Below are 17,558 nucleotides of genomic sequence, written 5' to 3' on the forward strand. Positions count from 1 at the left end.
CCATTATTGTGGATTTTGAAACAAAATCATCTGAATACCCACAGCTGATTTCAGAAGATACAGCACTCACCTCCGAAGTCTTCGGCTGTCAGCACAATCCTTCAAAGTTTATGGTCCCTCGGCTTTAAATCCTCCCCCCCCTTTTTTTAGCATGCTTTGCAACAAAACCATATATATATATATATATATACACATATATATATACATATATATATACACATACATATATTTCTTACTCCCATATTTTATGATCAAATTCCAGTCCATTCATATAACAGCCTGATTATAATATACTATATTCTATCTTAATTATCATGACCATTTTTACTTTTAAGTTTAACTATTTTGTCAATATTATATTTCAAAAATTCTTAAAAGTTTCTCATTTAAAAAGTTTGCATTTTATCTTACCATTTTCTTTATACCTTTTTACGTTTTTCCTATATTTTACATTTCTATGTTATATGTATTTTATATATACACACAACCTTTTATATATTTTCATAAAGGTTCTATGCAATTATTTTATATTATTCTAAATACATCATCGGGTTTCTTGTTATGATCCTGTTGGAGGTGACAGATTCACTTTAAAGCGTTAACATGGTTGCTATTGCTTATGTGTGCCCATGGTCATGGGAAACAATCTCCTTACCCTGTGATATAAGAGGCTGGTGCTTCTCCATCATGACGTCCTTATACAGATTCTTGTGTCTTCCTAAATACTCCCACTCCTCCATGGAGAAATAGACAGCGACATCCTGACACCTTATAGGAACCTGACAACACAATGATACTGTCATTACCCAGACACCTCTAGTGCTGTTACTGTATAATTTCCCAGCATTCCCAGCAGTGTCACCTCTCCAGTCAGCAGCTCAGTGATCTTGTTGGTGAATTCTAGGATCTTCTGCTCATGTATCGGTAAGTGAGGAGGAGCCTCTGTGATGGGGCTCTGGCTCCTGCTCCTTCCTCCTGACTCATGGAGATGGCTGTTGGGAGTCGTACAGTCACCCGATGTCTTCACCATCAAGTAATCCTAGGAGTGGTGAAAGAGATACGTAGAGAACTGAACCCAGTATTCCTCCCGCAGTAGAAAGTGAGAGATTGTGATCCCACAGTATAAAGGTCTGGTGAGACATCTAGCAATTGAGAACGAATGCAGGACTGCTTTTTGCATTTCAATGGAACTGCCAGAGATAGTATGAGTACAAGGTGCTAGGTTGTCTCCGGCAGTCCCTCATCACTACATAGGGAACAGAGAGGATCAGACTCAAGACCCCCATTCTTAACACCGATGGGGTTCTCAGTGCTGGTGAGATCCCCACCAATCAGGCTTTTATCACCTATCCTGTGAATAGGTAAATACTATAGGAAGATCCATTCGTATAGCTGAAGGGAAAGGGCAGACATGATCAAAGCCATCCTGTACATAAGTTTAAGGGGTTGTTGGATTTTCTAAACATTGGCTGAAAATTATATAAAATGTATATATTTTTAAAAGTACTTACCTTATACATTGCACGCTGTTACAGTGTGACCACCTTCACCCTCCTGGTAGGTCACTTTTTACACTAGTTGCAGCAGTGATGGGTTGTATACCCACATGATCACTGCAGCCAATGCCCCATAATAGAATGTCATCAGTGATGTCCCATATACATTGCTGGGACAATCTATTACAAGTCCATGTGACCTGTACACGGAACATCACTGGGACCAGAAGACCCGGTGACATCACAGATCACGGGAGTGGGGGCGGAGTGATAAAAGGGTGTTATTCCAAGGGTGTTGGAACGACTTTTAGGGTCTCATGTGACAAGACCGTCCATCTAATCCCACCACAACTCTAAACACTTGCATATCCGCCTGAGATGGAATGCATGCAATAACTCTAGGGGCTGGATTTTTTAAACAAAGAGTGTATAGATGGGAGACTAGATGGATCATTTGCTCTCCTCCTACCGTTAATCTTCTATGTTTCTATATAAATATAAAACTAATAGCAAAAATCCAAATCTTAAAGCAAAACCCAGGCCATGTGATCCTACTGGTTCCTGGCTGCCCTTTCCTCCTCATTACAAGGAGCCTACTTACCCTTCTCATTGCTCCTACAACATTACTATTAGCTCATTGGTTCCCACCATACAGAACTGACCATATTGGGGGCCGATCTTCACATTTTGTGCTGTCCAGTTCTTTAGTTCTCCCTCACTTGGAAGGTCTGGAAGCCGTTATACCGGACACTGGGTTGTTCCTATTACTTCCTAGAATGTATTTTCTCTTCCCTTAGTCTGACTTGTTACATAATACAATAAGTATCATAGAAATACAGAATAGCTTACCTCCCCGGTCAGCAGGTAGATGATCTCCAAGGTGAAGTTTAATATTCTTATGGGGACGACATTTCCTTCTTTGTCCATCTTTGAATTATTCAGGAGAAGGACTACATTGGATGAGAATACGAGAGAACTGGATAATCCGGAGGGTGCTGGTACTGCCGGCAGTTCGCTGTGCTACTCTGTTTACACAATTCCCTTTCACTTCTACGAGAGTTACAGAGACCGTGTAGAACAGGCAGGGCAGCTGATTCCGTAATCTCAGGCAGTGGAGGGGAGCCAGAATGGGGTTGAGGAGGACGGGCAGTTTTTGAAATAAGTGCAGGTTTCGGAGATGGAAGCTACATCTATCAGACATCCTGTGGATACACCATAAGGGCGGCTTCACACGGGCGTATGCACAGATGGACGCTATGCAGCGCCATGTATTTGTGCTATGAATGAGTCTTTTTTGCATGTGTATCGGTGTATTTTGCACTTGCAGGGTATGGTTTTTTGTAGAAGGTTCACAAGCAAGCCCCGAATTAAATTCCTATTTAGCCTAATGCGTTCCAGATGTGTTCTTTTTCCCGTGGGTTTGCACAGCATATTGCGCATCTCTTTACATATTACTTGGGCATTTGTGCACCCCCATAGACTGCTCACAAAGGTAGAGCATGCTGAGAACCCATTGAAATCAATGGGTTCTATTTTCGGCCTATCGCAAGTGCCAATACGCCCATGTGAAGGAATCCTAAGAATCTGATTTAGCAACACTACCGAATGATCCGGTCACCTGTCTGCAGCAGCATAAACTAAGTTACAGGTGCTGTTCATCTCTCAGGATCCCGGTTGATCAGCTGTTGGCGCCACAACACACATATGAAGCCAAAGCAGTTAGCTCCAACCCCTGTGTGATGGCCGGCGCTCGTAATTGCAGATACAGCTCTTATTGATTGATGATCCACCAGTAGTGACTTCTACTCCCAAAGAGCAGTAGGGTCCAGTGAGAGAAGTATAGTTTGACTCACTACTGACTTCATACATTTCTGCCTCTGAGGTGGGGTCAGTTTCACTCTTGAGCACTAATCTGTGCTATTACTCTTACAAGACATTGAGGCAGATTTACTATTCAAAGTATGACCATTATCTGGTGCCAATAGTATCAGAAAACGGTCTGACATGCATTGTACCACATTTACTATGTATTTATAGACCCATTCGGACACTTTTCCCAACTCTTCCAAAATAGGGGCATGGCTTTGTGAAATGGGGGCATGACCTAAATTGCGCGAACAATTGAACAAAATTGTGGCAAAGCACACCAAAATATTAGTGCAATTTATTTGTAAACTAAGTCAACTGAAACATGGTCTAACCTTAGACTAGATAGTCTTTTAATTCAACAGATCTACCATTCAGCAAAGCTACGGTGATAAATCTGGTGCATTATAAGGCCATCTAGTCTATGTTTGTATTGCCTAACTTTTAGACAGCCTTTTTAAATAAGCCCCGTTTTTTTTTGAAAGCCCACAGTATGAAATCCCACCCTAAAAGATTTTTTTAACAAAAATGTGCAAAAATTAAAAAACATTACATATAAAGGAAAGTCTAGTGATGGACCTCTAACTTTATGCAGATCATGTGTATAGCTCTGAAAAACAGGCACAATGTGGTTCGAGCAGCATGAGCCAGGTGACTGGTTCCCTTTTAGATCCCATACCGATCACCATAAAAAAAAGGTGGAAAAAAAATTGTGCTTATACTCAAAGAGAGATTAGTGAAAAGACCCTAAATAAGGTCATGTTGGGTGACAAATACTACATATGCCACATAACCTGGAAATAATAATGTTAATAGTATATCAACATCTGGTTACCTTCTGATGTAAAAAGCGGGTGGTTCTCCATCATGACGTCCTTGTACAGATCCTTGTGTCCTTCTACATACTCCCACTCCTCCATGGAGAAATAGACAGCGACATCCTGACACCTTATAGGAACCTGACACACACAATGATATCGTCATTACCCAGACTCCTCTAGTGCTGTTACTGTATAATTACCCAGCATTCCCAGCAGTGTCACCTCTCCAGGCAGCAGCTCAGTGATCTTGTTGGTGAGTTCTAGGATCCTCTGTTCATGTATCAGTAAGTGAGGAGGAGCCTCTGTGATGGGGCTCTGGCTCCTGCTCCATCCTCCTGACTCATGGAGATGGCTGTTGGGAGTCGTACCGTCACCCGATGTCTTCTTCACTATAATGTAATCCTGTGTATGGAAAGGGACATGTAGAGAACTGAACCTCCATCAGTAGAAAGTGAACGATTATGACCCAACCATATAGCATTCTAGTGAGACATCTGGCAGCCAAACATGTATACTACCACCCCATTCTTTGCAATGTGTCAGCTGGAGATGGCCCAGTGCTTTGAACTCTGTCATCTCTTGAAGTCCCTCCTAAATGCAAGGAATGGTAAGAGGCACATTATTAAAATGCGAGAAGCTGGATTCTCACTGCTCTTACAGCATTACTATTAGCTCATTGGTTACCACCATACAGAGCTGACCATATTGGAACAGTTTTCACCCTTACTCCCTTAGAAAGAGAATTCCAAAAGGGGCAGTTCTTACGTAAAAGACGTAACAGTTCCGACGCGTCATCTTTTATCATGGAAAGCACAAAACTCAGGAATAGATTTGCACAAAGAAATTATCCCCCCAAAATAGTGGATGAAGCATTTTACTTTTTTGACAATTCTTTTGTTCCCTCAATTACGAAAAAAGAATATCAAATAAGGGATGGCATCAACTGCCTGACCCGTAATGTGATTTATTTAATCACATGTCCATGCCAGAAGCAGTATGTAGGCAAAACCCAGCAGAAATTCAGAAGATGCATCCTCGGACATGTAGGCAAAGTGAAAAGAAAGGAAAGCACCCCAACCACATATGGGAATAACATCAGGGTAACTCTGAATGCCTAAAATTCCAAGGGATCGAGATGGTTAAACGTGACATGAGGGGAGGTGATGTGGATACATTCTTGCTGCAAAAAGAAGCAGCTTGGACATTTAGACTAGATACTTCCTAGCCGAAGGGGATGAATGAAAATTTATCCTTTACATGTTTTCTTTGACTTGAATTAAAAGCTTTCTTCCATTGGACTTGTATGGTAATATCAATGCTAACTATGAAAGTTACCATACTGTTTTTTCAACACATCTTTCATTTTTCTCAAATGACCTGCTTTGGGACAAGAAATACTATGTGTCTTTGATATATAGGACCTTTTGGGATCGAAGAAGTCTTATTAAGTTGCCAACCTAAACACTCTATATTAAAAGTTTTATGCACTCCTATAATGTATTTTCTCTTCCCTTAGTCCGACCTGCTACATAATACAATGAAGATTATAGAAATATAGAAACGTTTACCTCTCCGGTCAGCAGGTAGATGATCTCCAGGGTGAAGCTTAGTATTCGTATGGTAACTTCATTTCTTTCTTTGTCCATCCTTGGTGGGTCATTCAGGAGAAGGACCGCTTTGGATGAGAATTTACTGGATAAACCGGAGGATTCTGGTATTGTTGGCAGTACGCCATTTACGCAATTCCCTTTCACTTCTATAAAAGTTAAAGAAACAGTGTATAAAAGCCAGTTCACCTAATTCCGTAATCTCAGGCAGTGGTGGTAAGCCAGAATGGGGTTGAGGAAGACGGGCATTTTTTAAAATAAGTACGGGTTCCAGACATGGGTCCAGTATTGATTAGACATTCATGTCATATCCTGTGTGAATTAGGAATATTCCTTTAAGGAATGCAAAGACAATAGAAGATAAGATAAACTATCCAAAGTGCGATGTAGCATCACTTCAATAAAAAATATCTACTCAACCCCCATGTGTATCCATACTCCAGTACCAGAAGCTTCTGCATCAGTCATGTGCCATTCATCTTTCTTACTCTTCCTTTTTTGTCCATTGATTAATGTAGTCAGTGTCATGCCCACTATCATTTAAAATATGACTATTAGCATATCCCCTTACATCCTAACTCTCAGAGATATCTGAGGTTTACATTGCAGATAGAGGGTTTGGTCCACCACTTCGTTGGTTATTTGCCCTTTTGGATCTCCTCCACCCCTCAGGGTTTCTCTAAGTAGTTGTAGAGTGGGGGGCACATTTGCGCAGACTAGGCATAATCATTATTCCTTATCTAGTAGATTCCATTCTTATCACAGAATCTCTGGGAAGTCTGCATTCACGTTTTGAACTGACACTTGCTCTGCTATGAAAATTGGGCTGGCTTATTAACAGAAATCCAGCACCAGAGCACAAAGAAAAAAAGGTCGGGGTGTCATGTCGGATTCCCACTGCCAGTGCTCCTCCCTGAATCATCCAAAAGGCAACATGTGTTGGAAGCCTGTGTATCCATTAGAGAGGCCATAAGAGTCTTTGGCCTAATGACCTGCGTTGGTAATTGTACCTGGGCCCAATTCCATGGTAGAGGACTGCAATCCTCCATCCTTTGAAAATTTGGGACAGAACCCAGTTTTTCTCTAAATCAAGTGGTCTCCACATCTTCTAATGTCATGAATTCCCCTGTTGGTGGATGTCTGTAGATAATATTACTATAACTACAGAATGGAATCAAGATTCTTCGTCATCATTATGTCTGTTGCCAGCTCCTCGGGCTTGGGAGCCCACCTACACGGAAATCACACAGAGGACTTGGAAATCTCACAAAGTAACTTAAACCTCAAATTTCAAATAATTAAGCGCAGTCTTAAAATCCCTACGCAACAGGTCTAGGAGTATGATTCTCACTTGGATGCGAAAGATCCCGGGTTCGGAACCCAGATGACCCCATGCAACTAGTTGGGGTTTTTGGCAACCTGTGCTATTTAATTCAATTTGGAGACAAGTGGGAAACATGTCAACATCTATTCAGATGAATGTAACTGCTGCATCACTTATTGGCCACCAGGGATCCACCAGGGATCCACCAGGAATCCTCATCTTCAGCAGGTGGCAGCAGAGATACTACTCTGAGATTAACCAACTGACCTGGTTGCTATCAGTTTTCACATGAAAGCAGCAAACTACGTCAGCAGGAGGAAAGTAGATCGTAGATATTGGGCACTGCATCCTCAAAGGTTCAAACGCTCACCGTGGAATGGGGATCCCCACAAATAGACTTATTTGCTTCCAGGGGAAAATACCAAATGTCCCCTATTCTTCTCAGGCCATTGGCACAAACGCCCTCTCACACGTATGTGACTGGGATCTAGCTTATGCCTTTTTTTTCCTGCCTCTAATCTCTCTGGGACCAAGAGGTCTAGAGCTACCATGATAAAGGTCAGGTTCCCACTACTAAACTTCCTTAGGGTTCCCATTCCTTCCCTACCGATGAGGACCCGGATATTCAGAGTTTCAGGTTAACTGCCGGGATGCTAAAAGGGTAAACTTCTTAGACCTAGCTCTATCTAATAAAGTCGTATCAACCCTCTGCGAAAGCCTTAAAACTCTTGATGAGGAAAGTCTACTCAAAAGTTTGGGGGAGATTTTCCAAGTGCCAAGGGTCAAGACAAGGAATTGCCTCAGCCAGGAACCCCCAAAATCCTTAACTTCTTACAAGCAGGATTTGATAAGGGTTTAAGCCCAATTACTCGAAAAGTGCAGGTTGTGTACTTGGGGGCTTTCTTTGACTTTCCCTGACAGAACACAGATGGGTCAGGAAATTCCTTAAGGGAGCTAACAGCCTTCTCCCCTTATCAGGAATACTACGCTTCCTTTGGATGTAATCCTAGTTCTGCAATCGCATTGTGAGCCTCCCTTTGAGCCTATAGTGGATTTGCCAAGTCTACTCTCAAGTATATAGTAGCCCTGTTAGTAGCAATTACATCAGCTAGATGAATGGGAGAGATACAGACCCTCTCCTATAAGGCTCCCTATATATTGATCCATCCAGACAAAATAGTATTTAAGCTAGATCCCTTTTTTTTCAACCCAAAGTCCTAACTGACTTTTGTAGGGGGCAATCAATAGCTCTTCCTTCCTCCAACAGGACCCCAGAAGTGATAAGTAAGGGAAGTTCCACAACCTAGACATCAGGAGGGCAGTACTAGCTTACCTAGAGGCAACACATTCCTTCAGAAATGCTGATACCTAACCTCTTTTTCTCAATTTCAGGGGCCGGCCAAGGGAAAGGGCCACTTTTCTAAGGATACGATTGCCAGATGGGACAGACGAGCTATTCAGGAGGCCTACAGATCTTAGGGCATTCCTCCCCACGAAGAATTGATGGCCTACTACACCAGGGCCACAGCTTGCTCCTAGGCAGAAAAAGCTCACGTCTCCACTGATCAGATTAGCAGAGCCAACAACAAGTGGTTCAACAACCACACCTTTGTTAAACATTATAGACTAGATCTGGAGGCTGGTCAAGATATGGCCTTCGGAAATCACAGGCTATAGTCCCACCCTAAGCCCTACTTATGATTTGGTATTCCTCCATGTGTATGCTGTCATGATGACAAGGGAAAAATAGGAATTAATTCTACCATTAATACCCTTTCTTGAAGTCATCATGACAGCATACAGGCTTTCCCACCCTGCCTGTATGTTCTTTGAACCTTTCTACGTCCAGTTAACATGTCTGTTTTAAGTTCAAGGTGTTTGAGCACAATAAGGAACACCTTCTTGTGAAGGACGTAGTCACTGTAGTTATTTGGGATGCACTGGTGATTGGGGGGGAGGTGAGGGGGGGGGGGTTTATACGCTTCCGCTTTCTGTCCCAACAGGAGTCCAGAGGACAACCTCCATGTGTATGCTGTCATGATGACTTCAAGAAAGGGAATTAACGGTAGGATGAATTATTGCTTTGCCAATTAATAAAATGCAAAGTGAAGAAACAAAAGAGAAACCTAAATCCCATCCATATTTGGTGTAACCGCCCTTTACCTTCACAACAGCTTCAGTTCTCTCAGTCAGGTGTATGATCAAACATTTATGCAAAACACGGGATAATGATCATGATTTTCATATGTTGGTTGAAATTTTACCAGGAAAAGATTTCAAAGCAGACTGCGATTCAAGATGTGCTGTTCACAATTCTTAGAAGACACACCAAGAAATGGCCGATGTTGAAGACCACAAACACAGTCATCAGCCAAGGAAACAATTTAGCAGATGAGAGACACCTCATGCTTACTTCCTGTTAGGTCTGCTACCCGTGTCTGCCGCCCTCTTGCGGTTCCAGGCAGACGCGAGTATTTGTCTGCTGCTCCTGTGTGTATGGACTCTGTAAGTCTGTTTTTTTCCAGCCTCAAACTAATTAATTAGTTCCCTTGCTCTTAGCCCAGCTGCAGGGTTAATAGGCATTTCTCTGCTATTTAACCCCTTAGTGACGAAGCCTCTTTGCGCCTTAGTGACAGAGCCAAACTTTGGAAATCTGACATGCGTCGTTCAACATAGCATAACTCCGTAAAGGTTTTCCATATCCAAGCGATTCTGACAATGTTTTTTCGCCACATGTTGCACTTCATTTTGGTTGTAAAAATAGACTGATTTAATAAATATACACAAATTATAAGTACCAATATTGGAAAAATTTTGAAAAAAAATTGTAATTTTTTTCACATTTTCAACTGCAATATCTCAAATATGTCCAAACATACTGTACAAATTTTTGATAAGATATATATTTCCATCTGTTTACTTTATTTGGAATGCACATTTGAAAAACTTGTGTTTTTTTTAACCATTTAGATGACGTACAAAGTTAACATTACTTTTCAGTAACACTTTGTTTTCCTGCACTGAGCCAAGTTTGCAAAGAGTGTCAGAATAATAGATACCCCCCTAAATGACCCTATTTTAAAAACTACCCCGCTTAATGTATTCACTGAGGGGGGTCAGGAGTATTTTGACCCCATCAGTTTTTTCCAGGAATTAATTCAATTTAGAGGAGAAAAAATAACATTTCGTATTTTTGCAAATATGTCATTTTAAAGACATATTTATTTCCTATAGTGCACATGAAAATGAGGATTGACACCCCAAAATAGATCCCCCTGCTTCTCCAGTGTTCAGAAATATACCCATTGTGGCCCTAATCTTATGTCTGGATGCACAACGGCGCCCAAAACGAAAGGAGTAGTCCGTGTCTTTCAGAAGATAAATTTTGCTTGAAGGCGTTTTAGGCCCCTTAGCACTTTTGTAGAGCTCTTGAGCGGCCAAAACCAAAAAGAGAACTCCCACAAATGACCCCATTTTGAAAACTAGACCCCTTAACGAATTTATGGGTTTACTGCCCATTTTGACCCCACAGTTTTTGAATGAATTCAAGCAAAGCAAAAGGAAAAAATTGTGATTTCCGTTTTTTTGGCAATTTTATCATTTTAAAAACAGCTTTTTTTGTACAGCACACATATGAATGAAGACTTGCACCCCAAAATGGATACCCCTGTTTGTCCCGTGTTCAGAGACATACCCATTGTGGCCCTAATCTTATGTCTGAATGCACAACTGGGTCCAAAATGAAAGGAGTAGTCGGCGGCTTTCAGAACAGAAATTTAGCATGTGGGTAATTTAGGCCCCATTGACCACTTGTAGAGCCCTTGAACGGCCAAAACGACAGAGAACCTCAACAAATGACCCAATTTTGAAAACTAGACCCGTTAACGCGTTCATCTAGGGGTGTACTGTGTATTTTTACCCTACAATTTTTGAATAAATCTAAGCAAAGCAGTAGGAAAAAATTACAAAATGTCATTTTTTTGGCAGTTGTATCAATTTAAAAACTGTTTTTTTTTTGTACAGAACACAAATGAATGAAGACGTTCACCCCAAAATGGATACCCCTGTTTGTCCCGTGTTTAGAAACATACCCCTTGTGGCCCTAATCTACTTAAAGGACACATGGCTAGGCCTATAATGGAAGAAGCACCCGTTGGATTTCAGGGTACAACGGAATAAATTCCAGGCCCCATTGCCCACTTGTAGAGCCATTGAGCATCCAAAACGATAAAGAACCCCCACAAATGACCCCATTTTGAAAACTAGACCCCTTAACGAGTTCATCTAGTGGCGTACCGTGTATTTTGACCCAACAGTATTTGATTGAATCTAAGCTAAGCAGAAGAAAAAAAAATTATGATTTTACATTTTTTTGGCAATTTTGTCAATTTAAAAACAGTTTTTTTTGTACAGTGTACAAAGGAATGAAGACGTTCAGCCCAAAATGGATACCTCTGTTTGTCCCGTGTTCAAAAACATTCCCGTTGTGGCACCAATCTACTTACAGGAAACATGGCAAGGCCTGTAATGGAGGGAACACCTGTTGGATTGCAGGGCACAACTGAATACATTCCAGGCCTCATTGCGCACTTGTACGGAATAAAAATTGACACATTAAAAAAATTCTCCCCCCCCTCCACACCCTTTTCGGAGTTCTGCAAATCTTAGATAAAAGCAATAATGTGAATTGTGTGGCATTTCCGAAGACGGGTAATTACAGAGGCCGATTGGGATGGGTACATGGGGCAATAAAACCGTGTATCCCCCCTCCTCCCATGCTTTTTGGGGGGTATTTCGTGACCTCAGCGGCAGGTATGGGGTGTAAAAAGTGTCACTCTGTGAGTCTTCGTAAGCTTGATGAGGCGTGGCGGTCACACACAGAGAACGCTCAACAAGCTGCTCCTGGAACTGCATGAAGGCGAGCGCTCCCGGGGCTTCTTGTAAATTACGTATTACAGGTAGCGGTCTGAATAACGCCGGGCTCACACGGCCGTAGGTGGAATCCGCTTGGCGGAGGCCCACAACGGATCCCAGCTGTGAGCCCTGCGTACGGCCGCGTATTGTACTGCGCATAACTGCCTACTCACACAGGCGGTCATGTGCAGTACACCTTTTTTTTGTTTGTATTTCCCGCACTGACGCTTAGCAATGACACGGGTACCCACAGCCCGTATACAAGGTAGTTGCGTATATCCACAATGGGCTCTATGTTGCGGATATCCGGAGTAAAATAGAACCAGCTGCATTCTCTGTTCTGCGAGTGGATTATGCAATTCCGACCCACTAATGTGAGCAGAATTGTGTAATCCAATGCGATTGATCTGCATATTACCGCGGATCAGACGCATGTGGAATCCGTAATTCCTATAACATGGGCTCCCCGACTTCTGCGCATGTGTCCGGTGTTTTGCTGGCGGTCGCATGTGCAGAATCCGGGAAAGTTCACGGACGAAGATCGCGCCGGGGTTCAAATACAGAGGCCTCCGGTAAAAAGTTTCCTGCGGGCACCAACAGCATGGAGCTGTCACGTCCTCAGCCAAGTGGGCATTAATCTTAAGAGGACGCATGTTTCTACGTCCTCTAGGATTAAAGCCCACTTAGTGAGGACGTAGAAACACTACGGGGCCGTCACTAAGGGGTTAAGCTGGGCTGATGGTCTTGCTCCTTGCCTCAGTATTGTTGTGTGTTTGTTCCTGCCACTCAGCATTCTTAAGTCATCTGTCTCTGACTTCTGTCTGCTTGTCTCTGTACTTCAGTATATCCTGCCCTTGCTCCTTCCCTGTTTTGCCGTTTGGCTCTATCTTTCAGCACTGTCTTTCTATCGCTGTCTCTTCTGTCTTTACTCTATCTTGTATGTTTGCTGCACCCTGACTTTGCATGTTATCCAGGTGTGATCCTGTCCAAGTTACCCAGCATAGACTTCCTGGCCGTACTCATACATATCTTTATAAGTGTGTCTGCTGTCAGTCACATACATCTCTCCCGTGTTTGCTGTCAGTCCTGAACTTCTCTCCTGTGTCTAATTACGAAAAGTCAGGCCCGAGAGGATGACTGTAGGGCCGTTCTTATCAGGACGCCTACGTCGCTTATAGGGAGGGGTTCCCCATCTCCCTTACTAGAAAAGGGCTAGATTTCCCATTTGACCACCAGGTGTCAGCTGCCAGCCACACGGGGAGTTGCCCAAAGCCAAACTGGTTGGTTGTTCCAGTTGGTCCACACTCGTTTCCGTAACACTTCCCTTTAAAATTAAAAGATGTCCTGCAGTACCATCAGCTTAGAACCGGCAGAAACCAATGGTGCCCCAGTAAACTCATCTTCTGTTTGGAGAATTGTGATCAGAAGTGGTCATTACCTTTGATATAGAAGTAAGGCTAAGCAACTCAATTATGCATGAAAACATAGGAACAGGACTCTAGATAAATGACAGCAGCTGCTACAGACGCATGGGTGAAAATATTTGGTTGTAACAGAAGGAAGCTTGTTTGCAAGCGGTACAATAATAAGTGTCGGCCCACAGCAGGGAAGCATTGTGCAGAGCAGTACAGTAATGAGTGTCTGCAGGCAGCAGTGAAGCATGGTGGAGAGCGGTACAATAATGAGTGTCTGCAGAGAGCAGTGAAGCATGATGGAGAGCGGTACAATATTGAGTGACTGCAGGTAATAGGGAAGCTGGGTGGAGAGCGGTACAACAATGAGTGACTGCAGGTAACAGGGAGGCTTGGTGGAGAGCGGTACAACAATGAGTGACTGCAGGTAACAGGGAAGCTTGGGGGAGAGCAGTACAACAATGAGTGACTGCAGAGAGCAGTGAAGCATGATGGAGAGCGGTACAATATTGAGTGACTGCAGGTAACAGGGAAGCTTGGTGGAGAGCGGTACAACAATGAGTGACTGCAGGTAACAGGGAAGCTTGGTGGAGATCGGTACAACAATGAGTGGCTGCAGGTAACAGGGAAGCTTGGTGGAGATCGGTACAACAATGAGTATCTGCAGACAGCAGTGAAGCATGGTGGAGAGCTGTACAATAATGAGTGTCTGCAAGCAGCAGTGAAGTATGGTGAAGAGCGGTACAATAATGAATGTCTGTAGCCAGCAGTGAAGCATGGTGTTGAGCGGTACAATAATGAGTATCTGCAGATAGCAGTGAAGCATGGTGGAGAGCGGTACAAAAATGATTGTCTGCAGCCATCAGTGAAGCATGGTGCAGAGCAGTATAATAATGAATGTCTGCAGGCAGCAGTAAAGCATGGTGGAGAGCGGTACCATAATGAGTGTCTGCAGGCAGCAGTGAACATGGTGGAGAGCGGTACAATAATTAGTATCTGCAAGCAGCAGTGTAGTACAGTGAAGAGCGGTACAATATTGAGTGTCTGCAGCCAGCAGTGAAGAATGGTGGAGAGCGGTACAATAATGAGTGTCTGCAGGCAGCAGTGAAGCATGCTGCAGAGCGGTACAATAATAAGTTTCTGCAGGCAGCAGTGAAGCATGGTGGAGAGCAGTACAATAATGAGTGTCTGCAGCCATCAGTGAAGCATAGTGGAGAGCGGTACAATAATGAATGTCTGCAAGCAGCAGTAAAGCATGGTGGAAAGTGGTACCATAATGAGTGTCTGCAGACAGCAGTGAAGCATGGTGGGGAAGCGGTACCATAGTGAGTGTCTGCAGGCAGCTGTGAAGCGTAGTGGAGAGCGGTATAATGAGTATCTGCAGACAGCAATGAAGCATGGTGGAGAGCGGCACAAAAATGAGTGTCTGCAAGCAGCAATGAAGTACGGTGAAGAGCGGTACAATAATGAGTGTCTGCAGCCAGCAGTGAAGTATGGTGGAGAGCGGTAGAATAATGAGTGTCTGCAGGCAGCAGTGAAGCATGGTGGAGAGCGGTAGAATAATGAGTGTCTGCAGCCATCAGTGAAGCATGGTGGAGAGCGGTACAATAATGAATGTCTGCAGCCATCAGTGAAGCATGGTGGAGAGCGGTAGAATAATGAGTGTCTGCAGCCATCAGTGAAGCATGGTGGAGAGCGGTACAATAATGAGTGACTGCAGGTAACAGGGAAGCTTGGTGGAGAGCGGTACGACAATGAGTGACTGCAGGTAACAAGGAAGCTTGGTGGAGAGCGGTACAATAATGAATGTCTGCAGCCATCAGTGAAGCATGGTGGAGAGCGGTAGAACAATGAGTATCTGCAGACAGCAGTGAAGCATGGCGGAGAGCTGTACAATAATGAGTGTCTGCAAGCAGCAGTGAAGTATGGTGAAGAGCGGTACAATAATGAATGTCTGCAGCCAGCAGTGAAGAATGGTGGACAGCGGTACAATAATGAGTGTCTGCAGCCAGCAGTGAAGCATGGTGTTGAGCGGTACAATAATGAGTATCTGCAGATAGCAGTGAAGCATGGTGGAGAGCTGTACAAAAATGAGTGTCTGCAAGCAGCAGTGAAGTATGGTGGGAAGCGGTACAATAATGAGTGTCTGCAGCCATCAGTGAAGCATGGTGCAGAGCGGTACAATAATGAATGTCTGCAGGCAGCAGTAAAGCATGGTGGAGAGCGGTGCCATAATGAGTGTCTGCAGGCAGCAGTGAACATGGTGGAGAGCGGTACAATAATGAGTATCTGCAAGCAGCAGTGAAGTACAGTGAAGAGCGGTACAATATTGAGTGGCTGCAGGCAGCAGTGAAGCATGGTGGAGAGCAGTACAATAATGAGTGTCTGCAGCCATCAGTGAAGGATAGTGGAAAGCGGTACAATAATGAATGTCTGCAGGCAGCAGTAAAGCATGGTGGAAAGTGGTACCATAATGAGTGTCTGCAGGCAGTAGTGAAGCATGGTGGGGAAGCGGTACCATACTGAGTGTCTGCAGGCAGCAGTGAAGCGTAGTGGAGAGCGGTATAATGAGTATCTGCAGACAGCAATGAAGCATGGTGGAGAGCAGCACAAAAATGAGTGTCTGCAAGCAGCAATGAAGTACGGTGAAGAGCGGTACAATAATGAGTGTCTGCAGCCAACAGTGAAGTATGGTGGAGAGCGGTAGAATAATGAGTGTCTGCAGGCAGCAGTGAAGCATGGTGGAGAGCGGTAGAATAATGAGTGTCTGCAGCCATCAGTGAAGCATGGTGGAGAGCGGTAGAATAATGAGTGTCTGCAGCCATCAGTGAAGCATGGTGGAGAGCGGTACAATAATGAATGTCTGCAGCCATCAGTGAAGCATGGTGGAGAGCGGTAGAATAATGAGTGTCTGCAGCCATCAGTGAAGCATGGTGGAGAGCGGTACATAATGAATGTCTGCAGGCAGCAGTAAAGTATGGTGGTGAGCGGTAGAATAATGAGTGTCTGCAGCCATCAGTGAAGCATGGTGGAGAGCGGTAGAATAATGAGTGTCTGCAGCCATCAGTGAAGCATGGTGGAGAGCGGTACAATAATGAATGTCTGCAGCCATCAGTGAAGCATGGTGGAGAGCGGTAGAATAATGAGTGTCTGCAGCCATCAGTGAACATGGTGGAGAGCGGTACCATAATGAGTGCCTGCAGGTAGCAGTGAAGCATAGTGGAAAGGGGTATAATAATGAGTGTCTGGAGGCAGCTGTGAAGCATGGTGGAGAGCGGTACAATAATGAGTGTCTGCAGGTAAAAGGGAAGCATGGTGGAGAGAATTACAATAATGAGTGCCTGCAGGCAGCAGTGAAGCATGGTGGAGATTGATATAATAATGAGTGTCTGCAGGCAGTAGTGAAGCATGGTGGAGAGCGGTGCAATAATGAGAGTCTGCAGGCAGAAGTGAAGCATGGTGGAGATTGATATAATAATGAGTGCCTGCAGGCAGCAGTGAAGCATGGTGGAGATTGATATAATAATGAGTGTCTGCAGGCAGTAGTGAAGCATGGTGGAGAGCGGTGCAATAATGAGAGTCTGCAGGCAGAAGTGAAGCATGATGGAGAGTGGTACAATAATGAGTGTCGGCAGGCAGCAGTGAAGCATGATGGAGAGGGGTACAATAATGAATGTCTGCAGGCAGCAGTGAAGCATGATGGAGAGGGGTACAATAATGAGTGCCTGCAGGCACCAGTGAAGCATGATGGAGAGGGGTATAATAATGAGTGCCTGCAGGCAGCAGTGAAGCATGTTGGAGAGGGGTACAATAATGAGTGTCTGCAGGCAGCAGTGAAGCATGATGGAGAGGGGTACAATAATGAGTGTCTGCAGGCAGCAGTGAAGCATGATGGAGAGTGGTCCAATAATGAGTCTCTGCAGGCAGCAGTGAAGCATGGTGGAGAGCGGTACAATAATGAGTGTCTGCAGGCAGCAGTGAAGCATGGTGGAGAGCGATACAATAATGAGTGTCTGCAGGTAGCAGTAAAGCATGATAGAGAGTGGTCCAATAATGAGTGTCTGCAGGTAGCAGTAAAGCATGATAGAGGGTCCTAAGAAGTTTGGAACCACATTACT

At 43.9% G+C, this 17,558-nt stretch overlaps 2 protein-coding genes across 3 annotated transcripts in view; both read right to left on the bottom strand.

Moving 5' to 3' along the window:
- LOC136612439 (zinc finger protein 721-like) overlaps positions 1 to 17,558 on the bottom strand; it is a 564,334-nt gene that overhangs the window by 56,999 nt on the left and 489,777 nt on the right. The gene's annotated exons all lie outside the window — the stretch shown is intronic.
- The window catches only part of LOC136607775 (zinc finger protein 665-like), a 39,707-nt gene that overhangs the window by 21,301 nt on the left and 848 nt on the right, over positions 1 to 17,558 (bottom strand). Inside the window, exons 1-6 of one of the 2 annotated variants that reach the window (XM_066589062.1) lie at positions 5,752 to 6,742; positions 4,406 to 4,585; positions 4,198 to 4,321; positions 2,346 to 2,446; positions 863 to 1,039; positions 656 to 779 (exon numbers count right to left, since the gene is read on the bottom strand). In XM_066589062.1, coding sequence (XP_066445159.1) covers positions 656 to 779; positions 863 to 1,039; positions 2,346 to 2,446; positions 4,198 to 4,321; positions 4,406 to 4,585; positions 5,752 to 5,829 — 784 coding nt within the window. In that variant the 5' untranslated portion in view covers positions 5,830 to 6,742. Of the gene's footprint in view, positions 1 to 655; positions 780 to 862; positions 1,040 to 2,345; positions 2,447 to 4,197; positions 4,322 to 4,405; positions 4,586 to 5,751; positions 6,743 to 17,558 lie in introns of those variants that run through there. The other variant, XM_066589061.1, reaches the window with a different exon arrangement.

The sequence above is a fragment of the Eleutherodactylus coqui genome, chromosome 1 (assembly GCF_035609145.1).
Source record: "Eleutherodactylus coqui strain aEleCoq1 chromosome 1, aEleCoq1.hap1, whole genome shotgun sequence".
Taxonomy (NCBI): domain Eukaryota; kingdom Metazoa; phylum Chordata; class Amphibia; order Anura; family Eleutherodactylidae; genus Eleutherodactylus; species Eleutherodactylus coqui.